At 36.8% G+C, this 21477-nt stretch overlaps 1 protein-coding gene across 1 annotated transcript; it reads right to left on the bottom strand.

Annotated features, from left to right (window-relative positions):
* Positions 1 to 3394: 3394 nt before the first annotated feature.
* On the bottom strand, positions 3395 to 15178 carry LOC128212453 (uncharacterized). Its single transcript, XM_052917919.1, has 11 exons — positions 15099 to 15178; positions 11303 to 11419; positions 10821 to 11050; positions 10188 to 10332; positions 9636 to 9737; positions 7278 to 8060; positions 6787 to 7005; positions 5754 to 5839; positions 4368 to 4430; positions 3852 to 3933; positions 3395 to 3591 (listed from the first exon to the last, which is right to left on the bottom strand). The coding sequence occupies exons 1-11, from the start codon at positions 15130 to 15132 to the stop codon at positions 3467 to 3469; spliced, it is 1986 nt and encodes a 661-aa protein (XP_052773879.1). The 5' UTR covers positions 15133 to 15178; the 3' UTR covers positions 3395 to 3466.
* Between the last annotated feature and the right edge of the window lie 6299 nt (positions 15179 to 21477).

The raw sequence follows: 21477 nt of genomic DNA, 5'->3' as shown, positions 1-21477 counted from the left end.
AAGACAATATCGTCACAACATATTCCAAGAGCCTTAATATATTTGAATGGCAAACGACTGAAGAAGAAGAAGAAGAAGAAGAAGAAGAAGAAGAAGAAGAAGAAGAAGAACAACAACAACAACAACAACAACAACAACAACAACAACAACAACAACAACAACAACAACAACAAGAAAAGAAAGAAGAAGAAGAAAAAGAAGAAGAGGAAAAGAAGTATTTATAAATTATATATAGTTACATACAATTATAAATGTAGCAAATGTTCACATTAGAACTACACTTCTAATCCCTTTTATTATATTTAAATATTGCAAGATAAGCTCTATCATTTATTTCAATGTTATTAACAGTTTGGATAATAATTATAAAATGTATTTTTATATGAACTATTGTAGTATGTCAATTCTACATAACTTTTATCAAAGATATTTTTCTTAATGAATATTCAGTTTTATTTCAATTTAGGGACTCGGTTTCAATCTGTTAATCATATAATACGTATCTGCGCATATCGTCCATACACGAGATGTCAACTCGACATTAATATTTGCTTTTCTTATTGGATCAAGCTCGACGCGGTGACAGCCTCACTGGTTCGTGTCAAATAGTTGGTTGAGATATTCCACAAGCAAGGATAGTGTGTATTGTGGGAAAAGTCGGTGTTTTGGTCCTCAAGGTGAGGATTCGAAGGAAAAGTCTTCCGGGGTATCGCCAATCAAGAACGGGAGCAATCTAGGATGGATCGCCACAGTACATGCACCAGACGTTGTAATCACGCGGAAGTTCGCTTCTTATAACAGACAACTTCATCAAGATTTAAGAAGGTAAAGAGAACGTTATCTCTTCTTAACTGTCTGACGGGCATGACACAGTTGTTAGTAACAGACAGATACTGAAATGCTTTAGACATCAATATCCTTTGAGGAAACCAGGTACAAACATTGAGAGGTCACAGAGAAGATGGTGGGAACCTCATTAAGTTGCTTCAGTACAGAAGTAAGGATACTGGGCTTTTATTTGACCATTTTCTGAAGAAGGAAACCACAAATAAGTGCACGTTCCCTAAAATTCAGAATGATTTTAATACATATGTGGAGAAATTATTGTCGGCGATAATGTGAGAGACTGCAACAAAATCCCATGTTTTTGATTCATTGCAGACGAGGCTACAGACGGTACCACAATAGAACAAATTGTTATACATACTCGTGGTTTGTAAAATTCATCAAACGCGTCAACACGCATTGGCGTGTATAGCTGTATGTTGATTACACTATTACTGCTTTGTCGCTTATTTATGTACTGTGGTAGCCGTCAGTCACCATGATTATTATGGCATACAATTAATCGGATTATGTCAGGATGATCAAAATATTATTTTACGATTCACCTCATTCACACAAACAAACGTTGAATAATGTTGCCTCAGGTGGAAATGGTGTATAAAGTAAACCTTAGGTTTAAGGCGATTTAATCTCAAAGAGCATAAGGTATTAAGTTGTTATTTACCAAAAGGAGGATATGCATACTCATAGATATAAGATGCAATATGAAAAGGCTAAGAAATGCAAAATGTCGGTAGCTGATCTAGAAATACTATACAGGAGATGCGACACAAACTCCTGTGAGGTGTCTGATATTCGAAAGCTTGGCCATGACCATTTTGTCTTTGACACTAACTTTGTTCAAAGAATCATTACGAAGCCGGAACAATCTCCAAAAAAGAACGATGACATAGAAATATAATCTGAAATGTTTTGCAAAATATGCCCGTTGGACAGAGACATAGCTATAGAAAGGGCTTACGACAACCTTTCGAATTTGAACATACAATTCTTTAAATTTCGGAGCATGCTTTCTGTCGATGTTTCAGCAAACAATAAGTGGTTATATTTTCTATATGTTGTTCCCGAGACATACATGAAAGACATTCAAATATTCTTTGGAAGTGTAGACGAAGTTGCCCGAAATCTTACATACTAGTATATGAATGGAACCGTCATCATTGTTAATTTAACTTCGGTTGATATATTTAAAGATAAAAACTCTTTATTAACCTATCGTTATCTGTGGGAGTTGGATAATTATTGCTGGCAAGGATGCTTTAAAAGTTCCCATCAGAAACATGGCCAATGAAATCATACGCCATGGATCATTTCCAAACAGTCTTGAGCTACCACAAGTTACCCCTATGCTCAAGAAAGATGACCCCTTTATTGAAAAGAACTATAGTCTGTATTTTACCATCAATGTCAAAATACATGAACGGGTCATAAGTGAGAAACTGATTAGTCATTTTGATAACATTTTTCGTCCTTTTCTGGTAGATTTCATAACATCATTTGAATGTCAAACTACCCTGTTAAGGCTGGTGGAAGATTTGAAAAAAAACCTTGATGAAAACAAACATGAAGGTGCAGTTCTATTGGACATCTCAAAAGCATTCGACTGCCTGTCCCATGATCTCATTTTAGACAAACTTAATGCATATGGTCTCTCAGCCCCAGCATGTGAACTTATGCACAGCTATCTGACAAACAGAAGACAACGTGTCAAACTTGGTCAAATCAACAGTGAGTGGGACTTCATCCTAAAAGGCGTGCCAAAAGCCTGATGATAAGGATCTATATTAGGGCCTCTAGTCTTCAACATCTTTCTCAATGACATATTGTATTTAATCAATAATGCAACTTTGTATAATTATTTTGACATTCTTTATGTTATCAAAGTTTGCAATCTAGCACCCAATATTTTTCCCGTATTATTCATTATTTTAAGATTATATATATTTATTTGTCTGAAACAATGCATTCGGAATACAGCACATTTTGACAATCATCAAAAGGAATGCAAACAATGTGGGGGAAATAACAATCTATAATGAAATGCATATATTTAAGGAATGCAGCATTTGATGTGCAGTTTAATACGAGATATACCATACGTTTAAATAGGCATTTTGGTTAATTAACCACAAACAATGTTTGTTACTCGGCACCACAAATCATCAAGAAGTTTTGTAGTATTTTATGTTGTTTGAATTATCCAATGTGACAGATAAACTCTTGTACTTTGTCATTAAGGTAAAGTGTGTATATTGTATTAATATCGTCATATATTGGATACATTACAGAATAAATCTTAAGTATTCGTTTACTTGTTCTCAAACTTGCAATTCAGTGATGGGAGTTTTCATGCGTATAGAATGTTTTTCGTTGTATCTAAAGCCGTTCATATACCGCTGACTTCTTTTAAAAAAGGTTTACAAAATGAATTAAGAATTTCATAAAATATTAGCATGTAGGATATACACACGCTTTCAATAGTGTATGGATAAAAACAAAGCGCAAGATTTATATTTGTTTTATTTAATATTTCAGAAAAACGGTTTCCAAATTCCAAATTAAATACTTGTAAAATTCAATTAATATCAGCGAAAAGCATCCATCTAGACGGTAGACACATTTAACAGATTTTGCATGTTTTGCTACAAAGGTCGACCGCCATCTTGGTATCAGTGCATACGTCATATCCGGTCGCCATAATGGTCTGACACGTTGGCTTGTCTTGACACGTTGCAGATGAAGAAGCTATGTGTGAAATAACGATATGAATGGTTATGAACCGGAAGCCATAAAGTTTACATTTCATGGAATTTTATGTCGGAACTAGTATCAGTTGTATTTTGAGTACCAGCGAAAGCTGTGTCTTTGCACAGGTTAACGATTAAGAGATTCACTCACAGGATCTCCAAATGGTATATATAAACTATGTAGTGACTGACACACAAACGCTATACTTATTGACCAAGAAACACAAGCAATGGTCAATTTTGTAGTGACTTCCTTACCAGAGCAGTGGTCGTTGCAGAGGTAGCTATCGCAACATTCCCAGCAGGCACCGGAAGCAAGCCTCTTTCCTGTATCGCACAGCTGAATGAGGTGACAAAATGTTATCAGTATTATGCAATGTATTATAGTGGTTGATGAGTTATAAGAAAACTATATACTGTAGCTGTACTACTAATTACCGCTTTTTTAAAATTGTCATATTAATGTTTTATTGTTTACACTTTAAAACTTTTTTCAGTTTTAGTGTAATTTGAAGTAAGGTTTAGTTGTGAAATATAACCACCAAAAGCCAATAGTTGCAAATTATTTAAATGGCAACAATTCCAATAAAAGACTAGGTAAATTTGGTAAACATTCTTCAAATTATAGCTACATTTGCTATAGAAACTGCATGACATTTTGGAGATTACGTTCTAGATTATTTTCTATTTACATTCTGGAGTACTTAAATCAAAAAGGAGTTGATATACTAACATATCTTTGCTTTGTATAAAAACAGATGTGTATATACTTACATTCTTTTCCAAGCACTTAGCGGTGTAGCCTTGGCCTTGGACTTCTTTAAACAAAGAGCAGACCTGAAATAGAAATGAACAAATCATTAAGCAAACTGACGTAAACCGACTCAGTCCGAAGTGAATTCCGAGTGACAATAAGTATACAGGAATGCTGGTATTTCGCAAATGTTTATTCATATCCATACTACAACTAGCATTCAAATGTTATGAAATAAAACAAATCCTATCAAATGATGCCGTAAATCGTGACATAATGTATTACATCATAACCAACGGCAGGGAAACTAAACGATGTCATAACTTTTCACAAACCTTAAAGCTGCACCCTCACAGATTGACATTTTTGACATTTTTTTTTTAATCTTGTCTCAGAATCAGCTGAGTTTTGCATCAACGCCTTCAATTCAGTCATATAAGATTACTCACAATAGAACATATTTTAATTGTTGGAAAAACGGCCGAAAATTCCAATATTGTACAAGCGTTAGTAACGCTTGTAATCTTGAACATCAATTTTCGACCATAATAGGAAACAATTTGATCCAATCTTTAGTCTGCCTTCTTATGTCACTGGTTACCAGACATTCACGCAAAATATGGCTCATTCTAGGTAAAAAATAATAAAAGAGGTCAAAACAGTCAATGTGTGAGCGTGCAGCTTTAACGAGTTAGACGAAATATAAAGTTATATTTTCATGACAGATAGTTTTTAATCTATATCAATATGTGTGTGTATTAAAATTACTTATTTAAAATCACATTAACACCCTAAAACTGTATCGCTATATGCTGATACATCGTGTGTGTGTGTTTACTATTGACGTTAACTTGATTGCAGACGCTGCATAACTCCGTACATTTGTCAAGGTAACCATTAAAATATGTATATCTTAGCCACTGTATGTTTAGTTCATGTTTTTTTTTTGTGTACTTAGTAATGCATTTGAACTTACAAGGGACAATTATAGCAGCCAAACTTGCCTTAGTCCTAACGAGAAACATACAGAAATCAAGAAAGACAGAGTACACATGCATTTAAACATTTTCATTAATACATATTCGGAGCGGTCAAATGCTGACCATGGAACAATAAGAGATACAAGAGTTTTACCGGGGTCCTGGTTTGTATGTATACCATTAAACCACGACAATCACTTCAACTTACTCCATATTTTATACGTAGCTGATATGATGTTTGAAAAACGAGTTAAATACAATATATGAAGTAAGCATTTGGTACCATTGGTTGCTGGCAAACCGTGGGTTAAAATGTCCAAACAAACTGACCCAGGGTTGCCGACCGCGCTTAAAATAGCTGTTTATGCGTTAATCGGCCAATTAGCCATCAACGGTTGAAATAATGAAGATGCAACAGTGTCTTACCTCGCCTGCAGCACATCGGGTGTGGGTTTGTACCGCTCCGATCGTCTTCTCGTTGGTGTATGTGAAACATGTTGGCCCATGGATGGCTGTAATGATCCGCATTCAATTGCATAAAACTTTGATAAGTTGTCCACATGTTCACATGTTATCTTTTGGCTAACAGACTCATCAAAACGATTTGATTGGTAAGTAGTTATTATTGAATACATTTTGACCAATCAATAAACATTTTGGACTTTCGAAGCATAAACATCTATTTATATCGTTATTACAATGATTGTGAGACACAATACAAAAGTGTGTATTCAACTGTATTGTAAATTATATTTGCACGAGTGTATGGTTAAGTTTAGTAACCCTACTCGAGAGTGTATGTGGTTTTATAATGTGATTGACCGTGGAGTACCCGGAGGAAACCCACCTGGCCAGCTTGGCGACCAGCAATGAAACTCACATACCCCATATCAATGTGATGCACACATTTTGTGCGTTGAATGTACCAGGTATTAGGTATTATTACTGAAACTGCGCTATGCATATCGGAATTTTCATAACAGCTTTCAGCAAATGCCATCCACATTGAGCCATGTGATATACAAGCCACACATAGTTCAAAGGTCAACGTAAAACAAAAATGCTAACGAATTGATCAGGTATTAGAACGTTTGTCATAATTAGTGAGCTTTATTTTTAACAACGCGAAGACGTTTCCGAAAGACATCTGTTTATAGATGAACGGTTATAAGTGTGTTACATGCTTGTATAATAAAGAATAAGACGAGAATTAATAATATTTAAAAACTTTTATGTTTCAGTTTTAAAGAATATTCGGTAACCATAGCTACTTTGCGTGAAAATGATAAGACGTGAAAGAGTTCAGAAATTATTGTAAAATGCTTATGTTTAATACAAGATGTCATACATAATTCTACTAGAATTGTTTTAGTAAGTGGGTCGAAGAACTGATTCAAACTTTGTAAAGATTATCTGGTGTTTTTCGTAAAAAAATAATAAGCTTAATAGCTTAACTTACGCGTTGTTGTCGTGGTTGTTGTTGTTGAGGTAGACGTGGGTGTGGTGGCGGCGGTTGTGGTCTGTGGGGTTTTGTTAACGGTGGTGGCGGTGACTGGCGCTGGGGTAGTTGTGGTGGTAGTGGTAGTTGTTGTGGTGGTTGTAGGCGTTGTAGAAGTTGTTGATGTTGTAGTGGTAGTCATTGGAGAGGCGGTGGACAGGGAAGGCGGGGTGAAAGGAGCTAAATAAAAAAAAACGTTTTAAATCCCTATGTAAATTTTGCAGTTGAATACGTGTTCAGATTATCAATTTTGCATTTTGCGTGAAGTTAAATGAGATGGCGATTACTGCATTTTCCTTTATCATCCTGCTGTAAAGGTAACCGTTATGACAGCATGTACGTTTAATATCATTCTAGTTACTGACAAGTTATATCCCTTGGTCAAGAAGTATAAGTGGGACACGTTCAGTCATTGCCTAGTCAAATAACACATTAATAATGGTTCTCGTTACCTTGGACGCCAGCCTTATGGAGCTGTGAAGCAGGGGCAGCGAATATGTTCAGGCCACTTATGGACATGTTCACTAAGGTGTCGAGAGCATATTTCACATTCCCGCCCCCTATCAGCAGCTCCATAACTTTATTGGCGGGTGATGAATGGGGTTGTGCGCATGCGCAGGAACCTTTGTGCTGATTATTGACCGTTACAGAGGCGCCGGTATGGGGATGCCAGGAGACAGAGATGGAGTGTGTGACATGTAACTGTAGGTTAATATGCACGTTGACCGACCATTTATGCGTATTAGTGCTAACGTGGAACTCGAGTTTATGTTGGTTGGTGTTGTAGCTTAGTGACGTTCCCTGGTAACCCGGGAAGTTGCCACCGCTCGAGAAAAGATGGCAGTGGCCTTGGTGGTTGTGGTGGAAGTGGACGTTCATTGACGTTGTGAAGCCATGGTGGTGTTGGTTCAGATTGTTCATACAATGACCACCACCGCTGCCACTATTTCCTCCGCTGCTACTTCCGCTGCTTGTGCCTTGGTTGTGTGAGTTGTGACTGCTGTGGCTGCCGTGATGGTTCTGGTGGCTGTACTGGCAGTAACTGTGGTGACCGTGGTGACTATGGAAGTGACATGAGTGTCCATGACTGTGTCCATGACCGTGACCATCACGACGTTTCCTTGATGCCGTTTCCAACGTGACGTCACCAACGACGGAGAATACGGCGTCAGGCGTAATCAGCTCACCATTTGTGATTTCTTTAAAGTCGTAGTCGTACTGGTCCAAGTCTTCCACTGGCAATAAAAGCAAAACAGCGTAATCAATGAGTTCAGATAAGCAAGAAGTAAACATAGCGGCTGAAATGAAAATGGTAGAACTCCGAGAGACAAAACGTTAACAAATGTTATGGCAAGGTGATCGTGAGCATTATTTTAATGTATGGACACTCTCGTGACCCTTCATGTAACGTGTATGCCCGTTTCAATTCCTTTTCAGCTCTATCAGGCTTTTAAGAGCATGCTTCAGTTTCATCCGAGGTTACCATAATTCGAGGGGTGAGCAAACATGATTTAAGTGACATTTAATAAAGAAGATAGAACCTTTTCGCTTTCACATCCTGATATTCAACAGTAATGGTTTAGGATGAACATAACGTGAGGTAAAACTATAAAAACATTCTTATTTAGATGCACACTATTTGGCTGTCAATATAAAGGTAAGATTTATATATGTTAAGGACTAAGTTAGTCCTTCCTGTAATGCTGTGACCTGCCCAAAACGGCCATCTGGTTGATGAACGAAGGGTATTGTTGGTTTATATTTGTTTTGGACAGCTCTGTTAATGAGTCGCTCAACTGGACTAGACTTCTAATTCATCACCATTATATTTTCCGTAAATGCAGTTTTTAATTTTAAGAAATACCTCCGAATAAAGTAATAACAGTTAAACATATTTGATCAAATGTGATTCTCAGACTGAAAGAACCACGTTTTAATAACACACACGTAAATTTGAATTATTTATTGCAATTCAAATCATGTAAAACGGCTCAGTACGCCTACATGTTTTCCACTGAAAAGGAAACAAAACAGAATGTATTATGTTTCTTGTTCATTGTTTACAAAGAAAATCGGGTCATAAAGGGCGATATTGAACGAGACCGAACAACTGTACGTCTGTCTGTTTATCTTGACTAAACATTTGGCGGACAAGAGGCTGTACGATGCAGCTCGAGGCCCCACAATGTTTGTACTCTACACGTGAATACTTAAACTAGATCTTTCCGGGTTTATTCCGAGCGAACGATTCAAAAACGATCAACGTTCAATTGCTAAGAACTGAACAGACATGACGTCATCAATTGGTTCCCCGCCTGCTGAATACAGGTTACAATATAATACATTTAAGATAGGGGAAAACTCGTAATGATTGAAAATGACTTGCTTCACTTGCTCAGCCCATCTTAATCATTAAGAGTTTACCTAATGTGTTCTAACTGTGTATCTTGTATCTGTGTATTTGTACTCAGGTGAGGTTTTCAGAAGTACACTACTATTACCTAAAACCACCCATAGGAGCGAGTTAGCTCCTAGGAGTCTTTATGAATTGCCTGTGATTGTGTTTGTTTTGGTTTTAGTGTCTGTTTGACATTGACTGGTTACAGCAATGTAAACCCTTACGCTTTCATTAAGCATACAGTGAGGCATTGTTGTTGTGGGGTTTTTTTGGTGTTTTTCTGTTGTTTTTGTTTGTTTTAGGGGGGGGGGGGGGGTGTTCTCATAAAAACATGATAACATATATCAAAGGTGTTTTTTCTACTGAAATGTTTAAAAGCTTCTAAATATGTTCGTGTAAGTTGAATATTTACCTGTTTGGTTACAACGGTTGCCAAGGAAACCTTCAGCGCACGTGCAGTAGTTCTCACCCGCACACTTCCCGCCATTAAGACACCACTCAGAGGGACAAAGACCTGAAATGGAAGCCATTTCGGACGTAGCATGCAGCACGTTCCATTGGAGCAAACATTGAAGTGTGCGCGTCTTATTGTAAGGCAGCATCAGAAGGTAAACTAAGATATCATATTACATAAAATAAGACATTAAGAAATAAGAATTCGGAAAAGAAAAGAAATAAAACATATTTTTTGACACAAAATGTTTTATTTAGCCTGAAGGTGTAACGCTATTGATAATAGAATCGATTAAGGCTGACTTATTGCTACATGCTTTTGTTATAGGCCTGTTGAGGCATGCAGTTTAGTCACGTTCCTGCAGTGGAAACTGGGAACACTTGAAGAATCTCCGTTTCCATATATATCGAAACCTTTTTTTTATTTTAAAAATAATATTATACTGTGTATCATATCCTTTCGTTGGAAATCACATTTGATATGTAGCCAGCTGTTTCCCAATTCTCTTACTTTCGGCATTACAGCCTATGAACTTGACTCTGAAGCACGGGTAGACGTTTTGTGTTTTCGGTGTGATCCTGAGGACTTGGGTCGTAATGGGGCGATCAAACGTCACTGTCTTCTCCGCCGAGTGGCCGTCCAACGCCGACATGCCCTGAATGCCAGAGAAGTTTGATAACAATGTATCAGAGTGGTGGTGTGTAAGCTTATTTATACTCGCACTCGGGCCTTGCCCATTCGGCTACTGCTCCGTTTAGATTGTTAGTCATTTTAGGTTTTTGGAGCATAGTGCAGAGACAGAATGTAACCCTGGTTAGAGCTACCCTGGTTCTTTAACGTGCACCAGTGTAAAGCACTGTCACACGGAACCCCCATTTAACGTCCCTCCCGGAAGACGATGAGTATTGTTTAGTGATGAGACGGGGAATCGAACCTGCGACCCCTGGATTGATAGTCAAGTGTGTTACCACTAGACCACGGACCCGCCACAGTGTATGCGTTGAAACGCCATATAAAGCGAAGTTTAATAAACATGCTATTAAATGCACCGATATGGTTCTTGTTAAATTCGTTGTGATTACGACAAATTATACCATTGATTGGAAAGCTATTATAATTTGAGAAAAATGTGAGATATTTCACCTCTTCAAACAGAACCCAGGATTCCTGGTTGTCCCCCGGAAGTAGGTAGTGGAGGTCAAACGTTTCCAGGAAAGCCTTACGGTTGTAGTCAGTCGGTCTGTCACAGGCGGTGTAAGTGGTCTGGAACACTATGGCACTGAGGGCGGTAACTTCCGGGAAGTTTATCCGTATCTTGGGGTCAAGGTCATGGGGATCCGGGCACCAACCGATGTGCTCGCGGTCCGCAGGCGCTAGAATCAGAATATAGCAACCAATTTAAGCAGAATTGCCTTCAGGTTGTCGTAAATATCCACATTGAATACTTTATAAACGGCTTAGATAGATGTCTATAGTACCTGAATATTCCAGCAAACAATAAACCCAATGCTTTTTAGTACTAAGTGAAACTGGAATTAACATTGTACATGAAAAGGGTTGAGCAATTGTGAAAAGGCCATACAAACAAATAACTTTCTTATCACGTATTTGATGAAATAATTTACCTGCACAGTCCCTGTAGAAGATATCGCCTAGCTGATACTGTCTGTCGACTGTTGTTACACGCACAGTGCCATACCCGAGCTTAATGTGGCTTGGAACACAAGAGGCACCCAACAGCGCTAAAAAGGTTATACTTTGATTGCATTAAACCATCGATGAACAGGTCATGTTTTGATGGCCTTACATTTTCGAACATCATAGTGATAATTCTAAGTATGCGTACCACAGATTGATCATTATCAAACCTAGGATGTATGAAAATGATGGCCTTATCGCAGAGCTGAAATGATCATAGTGTGATTGCTTTAGAAAGGAGATAAAACGAGCATAGTTTGATCGACAGCATGAGCACCGAGCTAAAATAATCATAGTTTCATTGCCTTTGATATTTTCGTCGAAATTCTACGGTTGCCACGGAGACGCCCTAAGGCGACCGTGTGCCATTACTTCACAGATACGCAGCCGCAGATTTTTAGTCTCCACAACTTCAAAATTTGCGGTGCGGCACCCCTTACAATTGTGACTGCTTCGGTATATAAATGCGGCGGCAGCCATATAACTGCGATTGGCCGTATATATTACAGACCCTACGGTCGCCGTGGCAAATGTGACTGAGGCATAAACGATTATTGTTTGATTGCCTTAGCACGTACAGAATTAATAGTTTCATGGCTCGACTCGGTCTTCTTGAATGTTATGTTCGTCTGTGATTCTGTATTTCTGTCTTGTCCGGTTTATTATGTTGATTTAATTAAAACTTGATAATTAAGAACAAAGGATTGTGATGCCGCCCTATCTACAAGCGTAGGTCAAAAACATCGCAAACTGAAGAATTGTTACTAATTATTATGTAATAGTTCAATGCGGTCGTAGATAAGGTTGTGCCTTAGAATGAGTTCAACTCCAGATGGGTCTCCTGACATTAACAAAGAGTTCAACTCCAGATGGGTCCCCTGACATTAACAGAGTTCAACTCCAGATGGGTCCCCTGACATTGACAAAGCGTTCAACTCCAGATGGGCCCCCTGACATTAACAAAGCGTTCAACTCCAGATGGGTCACCTGACATTAACAGAGTTCAACTCCAGATGGGTCCCCTGACATTAACAAAGAGTTTAACTCCAGATGGGTCTCCTGACATTAACAAAGCGTTCAACTCCAGATGGGTCTGCTGACATTAACAAAGAGTTCAACTCCAGATGGGTGTCCTGACATTAACAAAGAGTTCAACTCCAGATGGGTGTCCTGACATTAACAAAGAGTTCAACTCCAGATGGGTCTCCTGACATTAACAAAGCGTTCAACTCCAGATGGGTCTCCTGACATTAACAAAGAGTTCAACTCCAGATGGGTCTTCTGACATTAACAAAGAGTTCAACTCCAGATGGGTCTTCTGACATTAACAAAGAGTTCAACTCCAGATGGGTCTTCTGACATTAACAAAGAGTTCAACTCCAAATGGGTCTTCTGACATTAACAAAGAGTTCAACTCCAGATGGGTCTTCTGACATTAACAAAGAGTTCAACTCCAGATGGGTCTTCTGACATTAACAAAGAGTTCAACTCCAGATGGGTCTTCTGACATTAACAAAAAGTTCAACTCCAGATGGGTCTCCTAACATTAACAAAGAGTTCAACTCCAGATGGGTCTCCTGACATTAACAAAGAGTTCAACTCCAGATGGGTCTCCTGACATTAACAAAGAGTTCAACTCCAGATGGGTCTCCTGACATTAACAAAGAGTTCAACTCCAGATGGGTCTCCTGACATTAACAAAGAGTTCAACTCCAGATGGGTCTCCTGACATTAACAAAGAGTTCAACTCCAGACGGGTCTCCTGACATTAACAAAGAGTTCAACTCCAGACGGGTCTCCTGACATTAACAAAGAGTTCAACTCCAGATGGGTCTCCTGACATTAACAAAGAGTTCAACTCCAGATGGGTCTCCTGACATTAACAAAGCGTTCAACTCCAGATGGGTCTCCTGACATTAACAAAGAGTTCAACTCCAGACGGGTCTCCTGACATTAACAAAGAGTTCAACTCCAGATGGGTCTCCTGACATTGACAAAGCGTTCAACTCCAGATGGGTCTCGTGACATTAACAAAGCGTTCAACTCCAGTTGGGTCTCCTGACATTAACAAAGAGTTCAACTCCAGATGGGTCTCCTGACAAAGAGTTCAACTCCAGATGGGTCTTCTGACATTGACAAAGAGTTCAACTCCAGATGGGTCTTCTGACATTGACAAAGAGTTCAACTCCAGATGGGTCTTCTGACATTGACAAAGCGTTCAACTCCAGATGGGTCTCCTGACATTGACAAAGCGTTTAACTCCAGATGGGTCTTCTGACATTGACAAAGAGTTCAACTCCAGATGGGTCTTCTGACATTGACAAAGAGTTCAACTCCAGATGGGTCTTCTGACATTGACAAAGAGTTCAACTCCAGATGGGTCTTCTGACATTAACAAAGAGTTCAACTCCAGATGGGTCTCCTGACATTAACAAAGAGTTCAACTCCAGACGGGTCTCCTAACATTAACAAAGAGTTCAACTCCAGACGGGTCTTCTGACATTAACAAAGCGTTCAACTCCAGACGGGTCTCCTGACATTAACAAAGAGTTCAACTCCAGACGGGTCTTCTGACATTAACAAAGAGTTCAACTCCAGATGGGTCTCCTGACATTAACAAAGCGTTCAACTCCTGACGGGTCTCCTGACATTAACAAAGAGTTCAACTCCAGACGGGTCTTCTGACATTAACAAAGAGTTCAACTCCAGATGGGTCTGCTGACATTAACAAAGCGTTCAACTTTTTATGTAGACATCAGTTATGACATTTCCTTTCTACGTATATATTTTATGCACTTGTGTTGTTGTTGATGCTGTGTTTTTGTTATTGTTGCTGCTGTTGTTATTGTTGTTGATCTTGTTGTTGTTGTTTTTGTTGTTGTCGTTGTTGTTGTTAATGTTTTCCTTGCGTCCCAATGTCACAATCCATTGTTTTAAAGAAAAGGGTTATCTCATGTCCTATCTAAGCTCCATGCACTACTGAACTGTTACGATAACCATGGTACATATATGTGACTACTGGATGCCTGGTTACCCCATTCTGGTATCGTTGGAATGGGGTTTACGAGGAGAAACATAATACATAACATAGATGTCGAAACAAATATTTTAAATAAGCTTTTTATGGTTCTGAAAAATTGATAAATAGGTAATTTCACGCAATATTTAAGTAGAAAAAAGAACCAAAACATTAACTGTAATACCTTAATCTAATCAGATCTTATGTATCCTATGACCCCTTCAAAAATATCTAAAACAGTCTTAGTCGTAAATTAAAATAATCTTATTTTCATCATTTGACGATTAATTTTAGCAAATATTAAAAGTAAACAATCAAGTGAGCAATTAGAAATCAACGTGTTCCTATTTGGGACATATACGAAAGTCAAATGGTATTCTAACGACTTGTACTAACTTTGATAATTGCAATAGTACTTTTTTCAGTTCATCCTTTATATGTCAATAATATTAGTCGCTCGCTGCATAGAATAGTTGTAATGTTGATATATGAAAACTTAACACACAAAAGAACACAAAAACTGTAAAGTTTACGTAAAATAACATATGTTATGTTCTAGTGTGTTCTATTTGGGACATGTGTATATAGAGAGAGATACGAAGATGATCATTAAATGAAACGTGGTTTGTCAGATATTAGCGAATGCGTCACCGTTATTGAGCAGCTCGGTTCATTTAGAGAGAGAAAGTATGAAATAAATATACCAAACAGCCCAGAAAATAGTAATCCGCTCAGCATACTTGCAACTCTTCTGTGCTGAAATAAGAAATTGTTACATATATATATTCTTAATTTGACCTTAATTGATAACGACCTATTCAGAGAGGTTCCGCTCGTTTGACTTTATGTTATGTAGATAAAGGATTCTAACGACAATGAGCATCTCAACATTTGTTTATGAAATTTCAGTCAGATCAAACATTATGCCATGATTTGTTGAAACTTATTAAGCCTTCTTAAGCCTATTTTTTTACTGTAACCTGATTTTGATAAATAAAAGTTTTTCATAATTATCAGACAGATAACTTCAATTTACAACAAAAATATGTTTTAACAGAATTAAGTAGTTTCGAGAAATTAGCCACAGATCTACGTATTTCAGATGGTCTAAAATGTTATGATATCTTAAATAAATAACTGTCTAACGGTATGCATTGTCCGACTTTCCATATTTCAATGAAATTAAGTAATTAGTTATTTGATTAATTATTTATGATTTCCTTACCTACAACTGATTGGGTTGTCAATTAATATACTGACCCAATTTGTATATTAGTTTTTGTTTCATTGTTAATTGTTACCATGTGCAAGATTAAAAATATGAATATAAATGCAATCAGATTTTAGCAACATATTTATCATTCTTTGCTGAAATTGATTGTTTTACTCACGTACATAAGCATAATCCATATAACAAATGGCAAATTCTCGATTAAAATAATTTGGTAAATCCCAGCTTTCATTGACTCAAATTTCAATACCGCTGATTGTGGTTTATATATATATATATATATATATATATATATATATATATATATATATATATATATATATATTGTGATATAGCATAAGTTTAAAACCTTTCCCTCACCACTTAACATTCTCCATTTGTATAAGAGTTAATAAACGGACGAAAATAATGGTTCAAATATATCAATAATATATTCAAACGTGCAGGGTTTTTATAGTAACTAGTAAAGCCAAAATAGAGGATAATTGTTTGTTTCAATGCAATCGTACACTGAAACCAACATCTATTTCGTTTTTATTATATGCCTATATAAGTGTCTAAATTGATATTTAATTGTATTTTTTTCAGCAAAGCGTGTCAAATTGAATGAGACCGTAATGTAATTTCGGAAATAATTAAGAACATATCCATGAGGCTCGATTTGTTTTTAGAATGGAACAAACATGAACACGTACAGTTTAAACCTTTCTGACGGTATGACACTATTTTGTGAAAGATTATTTATCATTTTACTCGAAATGGCTGCAACATAATAGTTTTGAGTTGCCACATAAACACGTCCCAAAAAATCAAAGTCAAATTTTCCAAAGATGCTACACTTGACCACCAGGGCCAGGGGCAAATTTGCACCATGGTCATATGACCGGCATATAAGCGCAACGTTATACAGAACATGTTGAACATACTGTGGCAGCAGGATCTTACAAATGTTGATTAATTTAAAGTATTTGGAACGCTTATACAGTTCAACTTTGTAGAGAGAGTATAACAGATATAATACATCTGGCTTCGCCAGTTTTAGAAAATCGTGACATTATTATATCAGGTCATCTAGTGAAACCTTGCTTCAAGATAGTCGAACAAGAGTCCAGTTTACACATACACATATAAGGGACAAAGGTCTTTCAATATCATACAATATCGAACCCTTTTTTAAAATGCAAGTTCTGAGAGGGCTATAAAAGATATATCATATAACTAATGAAGCTGCCCATACGCCATTCTTATAAGATAAATGGGAACAGATGCTAAAATCCTATATATTAAAGTGCCAGAGTGTGTCACAATTATTCAGACACCATAATTACGTACGCCATTATTAGGTCAGTTTATAGGTCAAGGATGAATGGAACGTAACCACTACAATTACTTGGTATTTGGACTGCATTTTTGGCCAGTCGAGCTACCTAATTCGAGCGATTGGTCCCTAGGGTGATTTTATGGACTGAGAATCATAAAAAATGTGTTCTATTACTCTATGATACACAATTAAACAAATAATCCACTTTTAGTCGAATATTTTTACATATTATTTTTTTTTAAATTTCATGCAATCTTTATCATTTACAGTTACTGTGGTTTCCACTACATCCTTAAAACAGACCGTATATACTACAAAATGAGCTTTTAGAATAATTAAATTCCATTTTAAATCCATAACTAGAATATTTCTCCTGCATGGAGCGCTCACGAGTTGGAATAGAAAATTATTTATGAGTAGGACTGATGAAGCAACTAAAGTGAAATGTTTCCCTGTTAAACTGGATGAAAACAGTCTGAACATTTCATGCGATATATGCGGAGATGGTCAATTGCAACATTCAAGGGCAATAACTCCAAAGTGAATGTTGCAATCCGAAAGGCTCAAACTTGGGCACTATATCATAACTTAAAATCACTATTAAAGTTAGTCAAGATGAGATATTGTTTTAAGTTTAGGGAGTCTAAACATGTAAGGTACGTTATAATTAAATGTTAAGGTTCTGTATGTAGTTCACGATAAACTCTCCATGTTTAAGCTAGAGAATACTATTTCAGACTGATATTTAAGTCTGAGTATTGTATACTTTTAAGCGTGAGTTTGGTTAAATGTGTCTACAAATCTTAACAGTCATGACACCAACACCAGCACCCTGGCAAAGTTATAGAAGAGAGACATAAATTATGAAGTTTGTTTGTTTATCAAATCAAAAGAAATAGTATGCCAACTTTGTTCATTTTGTAGCCAGAGACAATACGCACGGGTAGTAAAAGCGAATATAGACTTTGGCTTAAAAACACAGCGACAGTCAGACTTTAAAGTTCGCTTCATTGTTGATATTACTTTTGTGTAACTCATTTTATCTCTTTGTATTTACCTATTCAAAAAACAAAGTATCAGTTATAACAGTGCAAGTATCATTTGGTTTCTCACGGACCGCCCCGATAGGTCAGTGGTAGAGCGTCCGCTTTGGGTGCGGAAAGCCACGGATTCATACCCGACCGCATCATAATACATTAAAATGGTTAGCACCCTTGCCCGCGTTTGGCATTCGAGGGAAGTATTGGAAAATTCGGAGTACTGTTTTAACCAAGACAAATGCTGCTTTATGATATTGCATCGGGATCTTGTTATTTCTCACTCCGTTTCTGGCAATTGCCGTCACTTTCTATATAATTTTAAATATGGCGATGCAGCGGAGTCAAGCCATAATGCAGCAAATAAGCGAGGGCAGACCTTCAAAAACAAAAACTTAATTCCTCACAGTTTACACCTACATTTGCTTCCAACATTGCTGTAATTGTTATACTCATTTCATACTTCATTATCTCGATGAAAATCAAGCAACGCTTCGAATGCTTTCTAATAGATATGCGAAGATAATGTGCCCATTGTCGTCGTAGAAATATTTACAATCTCGGTTAATTATTCACTTAAGAACCCGATGATTCAAACGTTAAAGGGGCTGTACTCCGTATGATAAAATAGCGAAAAAAAGAAAATTGTCGAAAACAGACATAAACTTGGCATCGATGTGTAAAATGCATTGAAACTTACTAACCTAAGTACCGCACAGTTCACAATGTATTTAAGTTTAGCAGTAATTTCGTATTTTTCTATTAAAAAAGATTACTGGGTATGTCTACCAGGTAGAATTTATTCCTTATGCGTAATTGGCTAGTCGGTGTTATCACGTGATAATACCGAGGTAGGTGTATAGCTTAATTATGTCACCCAATTACTGTTAGCCGTCGTAGCTCGGTGGATATGACGCTGGACTTCAATTTTGGCGACACGGGTTCGAACCCGCTCTCCGATACAATTTTGTTTTTATATTTTTGTACTTTTTTACATTTATGATATCAAAGCGTAACACATTCTTTTAGATAATTGTCCTGAGATTCGTTACAAAAAAACCTATTTGGGATGCAAATCTGGTGTACAATCCTTTTAAGGTATAATTTAATGATTGCAGTTTGCGATAAGGCTTTCAACTGACAAGTTGGCTATTTAAAAGCGAATCAACCGGCGATCGTTGGTTCGGGCCCAAAATCATATGCTTATTTTTCTGGCAGGTTCGCTGTTATAATATGACACCTTAGTTTCATTTTATAAGCTGATTTAAAGAATAAACTGCGTGATTATCGGGGTATGAACGCAGCTGGGCTGGTTAAAGCGTGTGGAGTCCGAACTCCACGCTTTCTTGAACCAGCCCAAATGCGTCCGTTTTCCCGATAATGGAATCAATCACCCAATGTTTTACTTATATTTACACCTATTCATTATTATTTAATCAAGAATTGTTACAAAAATACTTCATTTCATTTAGAAAAAAAATCTTACAGTAATAATTTCTCATCTGTTTTATAATCAGAACGACCCGACCGTAATCGGAAACAGTCCACAATCATTCCAAATCACCTTTAAATGTAACATTGAAACACTTATGACAACAATACATTTAACACATCATAAATTAACACTTTTTATATGTTGATTTAAGTTTTTTGGGGGGCCTGCTGACACAATACAAACAATAACATGATAAACAATGTTCAATTAACGTGTATATTCATATGCGATGATTCACGATCCGAACATGTTAGGTTCATCGGAAAATATATTCGCAATTACCGAAAGGCAGTTCATCCTAGGAATTGTTCCAACGCAGAAACGCTGGCCCACTCATTTTTAAAATGTAAATAAAAAAAAAAATAAGGTTTCGTGTTGGTTTTTCTAGAATATCAGGAACCTTTGTCCTTGGCATACAAGCCTGTTAAACATAAAATTATCTTCCCACATTCAAAAACCATCAATTTATCGAAGAATATCAAGTAGCTGATTCAATACGTTGGATAATAACCAAGTCATACTCCCATTACATATTTTAAATATCAAAACATGGTGAAGTACATTATCTTTTTTATAAATCATCTAAATCTTGTTTAAAATTAACTTTGTTTGCAAATAAATCAACTGGAAAATTTCGCTTTTGAAGAATGAAAGATAATGATATGAAACGTGTGATTTACAATGCTTATATACTTCCAATACTTGGCTATTGTTTTCATATTTGGGGTAAATATAATAATTATTGCATACATAAAGTAAAGACGCTGCAAAGAAGGATTGCAAACAATAATTCTTAAACAACCAAACGATTGCAATCTCAATGGCTAACTTTTACTGACCGATGCAAGTACCACTGTGCCACTTGTTATACATAACGCGTAATGATATGGCCCCCTTGTTACATGACAGAGATCCTTGTTTTTGCAAACAATGAACATCATTCAGTCAGATCGGCTCCAAAACATGAGTAATTTTTTACTAAACATACCACGAACTAATTATTCTAAGGATTCATTTTCTTACTACAGTATGACGGTATGGAATGACATCCCAGATGATGATGATGATGATGATGATGATGATGATGATGATGATGATGATGATGATGGTGACGATGATGACGATGAGAATGATGATGATGATTTAAATTTTTGTGTATATGTGGGCACTTCTCTTAAGTGTCGAACCACCGACGATCTTCTATGAACAAGATCTTACCTAATAGTAACTGCAGTATATAAATATAATACATTATGACACATAGATAACATAGTTAACATAGTTATCCCGATATTTTTATTTGTATCCACTTGTTTTCATGGTACAACTTCGAGTTTATTGTCTCCAGTTTCGATTGTAATTTGAATTTTATAATAAAAATCCTCTATATACCTACATGTTTATTAGTAATGGAACAGTATAAGTATCTCCCATGGCCGAGAGTGTAAGATAGGTTCATTCCGACCCGAGCGTAGGGTGTTTTGCGGAAACGAGGTTTACCGAGTTTCCGCAAAACACCCAGCGCGAGGGTCGGGATGAACCTATCTTATACGAGCGGCTATGGTAGATGCTTTTTCTCCCACCTCAGATAAACAAAATTAAGTAAAAATGTTTTTTTTTGCTGGAACTCTTTTTTTGCTTAGTGAAAATAATTGCGTATGGATATGCGATAGCAAGTGGTTGTCATGGATATACGCGCAGTGATCCAGTTAATGTTAATAGTCAAATCGGTCTTTTAAAATAGTTCTAAGGAGAATGAAGCATTTTTTCTTGAATGGTGCCTGAAAACTGTTTTATGATGACATTTGAAGCGAGAAATAATTAATTAGCGTTCTAAATATTACCATAAGACAAGATTTCATTGATGCTACTGACGACAGTCTTCAACAAGGGAGGTAATTACAATGTGGTAAAAGGAGTTCCATACGGGCATTTTATCTTCGCCCTTGGGCAAGATAAGAATATCTAGCATGGTTAAATTATTGGATCTACTTATCTG

Source organism: Mya arenaria, chromosome 12 (genome assembly GCF_026914265.1).
Source record: "Mya arenaria isolate MELC-2E11 chromosome 12, ASM2691426v1".
NCBI classification, from domain to species: Eukaryota; Metazoa; Mollusca; class Bivalvia; order Myida; family Myidae; genus Mya; species Mya arenaria.
This window is presented reverse-complemented; position numbering and strand designations above follow the sequence as displayed.

Bases quoted from the DNA above. Each gene is read 5' to 3' on its own strand.
- LOC128212453 (XM_052917919.1), bottom strand. From the start codon at position 15,132: ATGCTGAGCGGATTACTATTTTCTGGGCTGTTTG. The intron at 11,420-15,098 runs GTATATTTATTT...TAACCTTTTTAG, and splicing joins ACTATTTTCTGGGCTGTTTG to CGCTGTTGGGTGCCTCTTGT. The intron at 7,006-7,277 runs GTAACGAGAACC...TTTTTTATTTAG, and splicing joins CCATAAGGCTGGCGTCCAAG to CTCCTTTCACCCCGCCTTCC.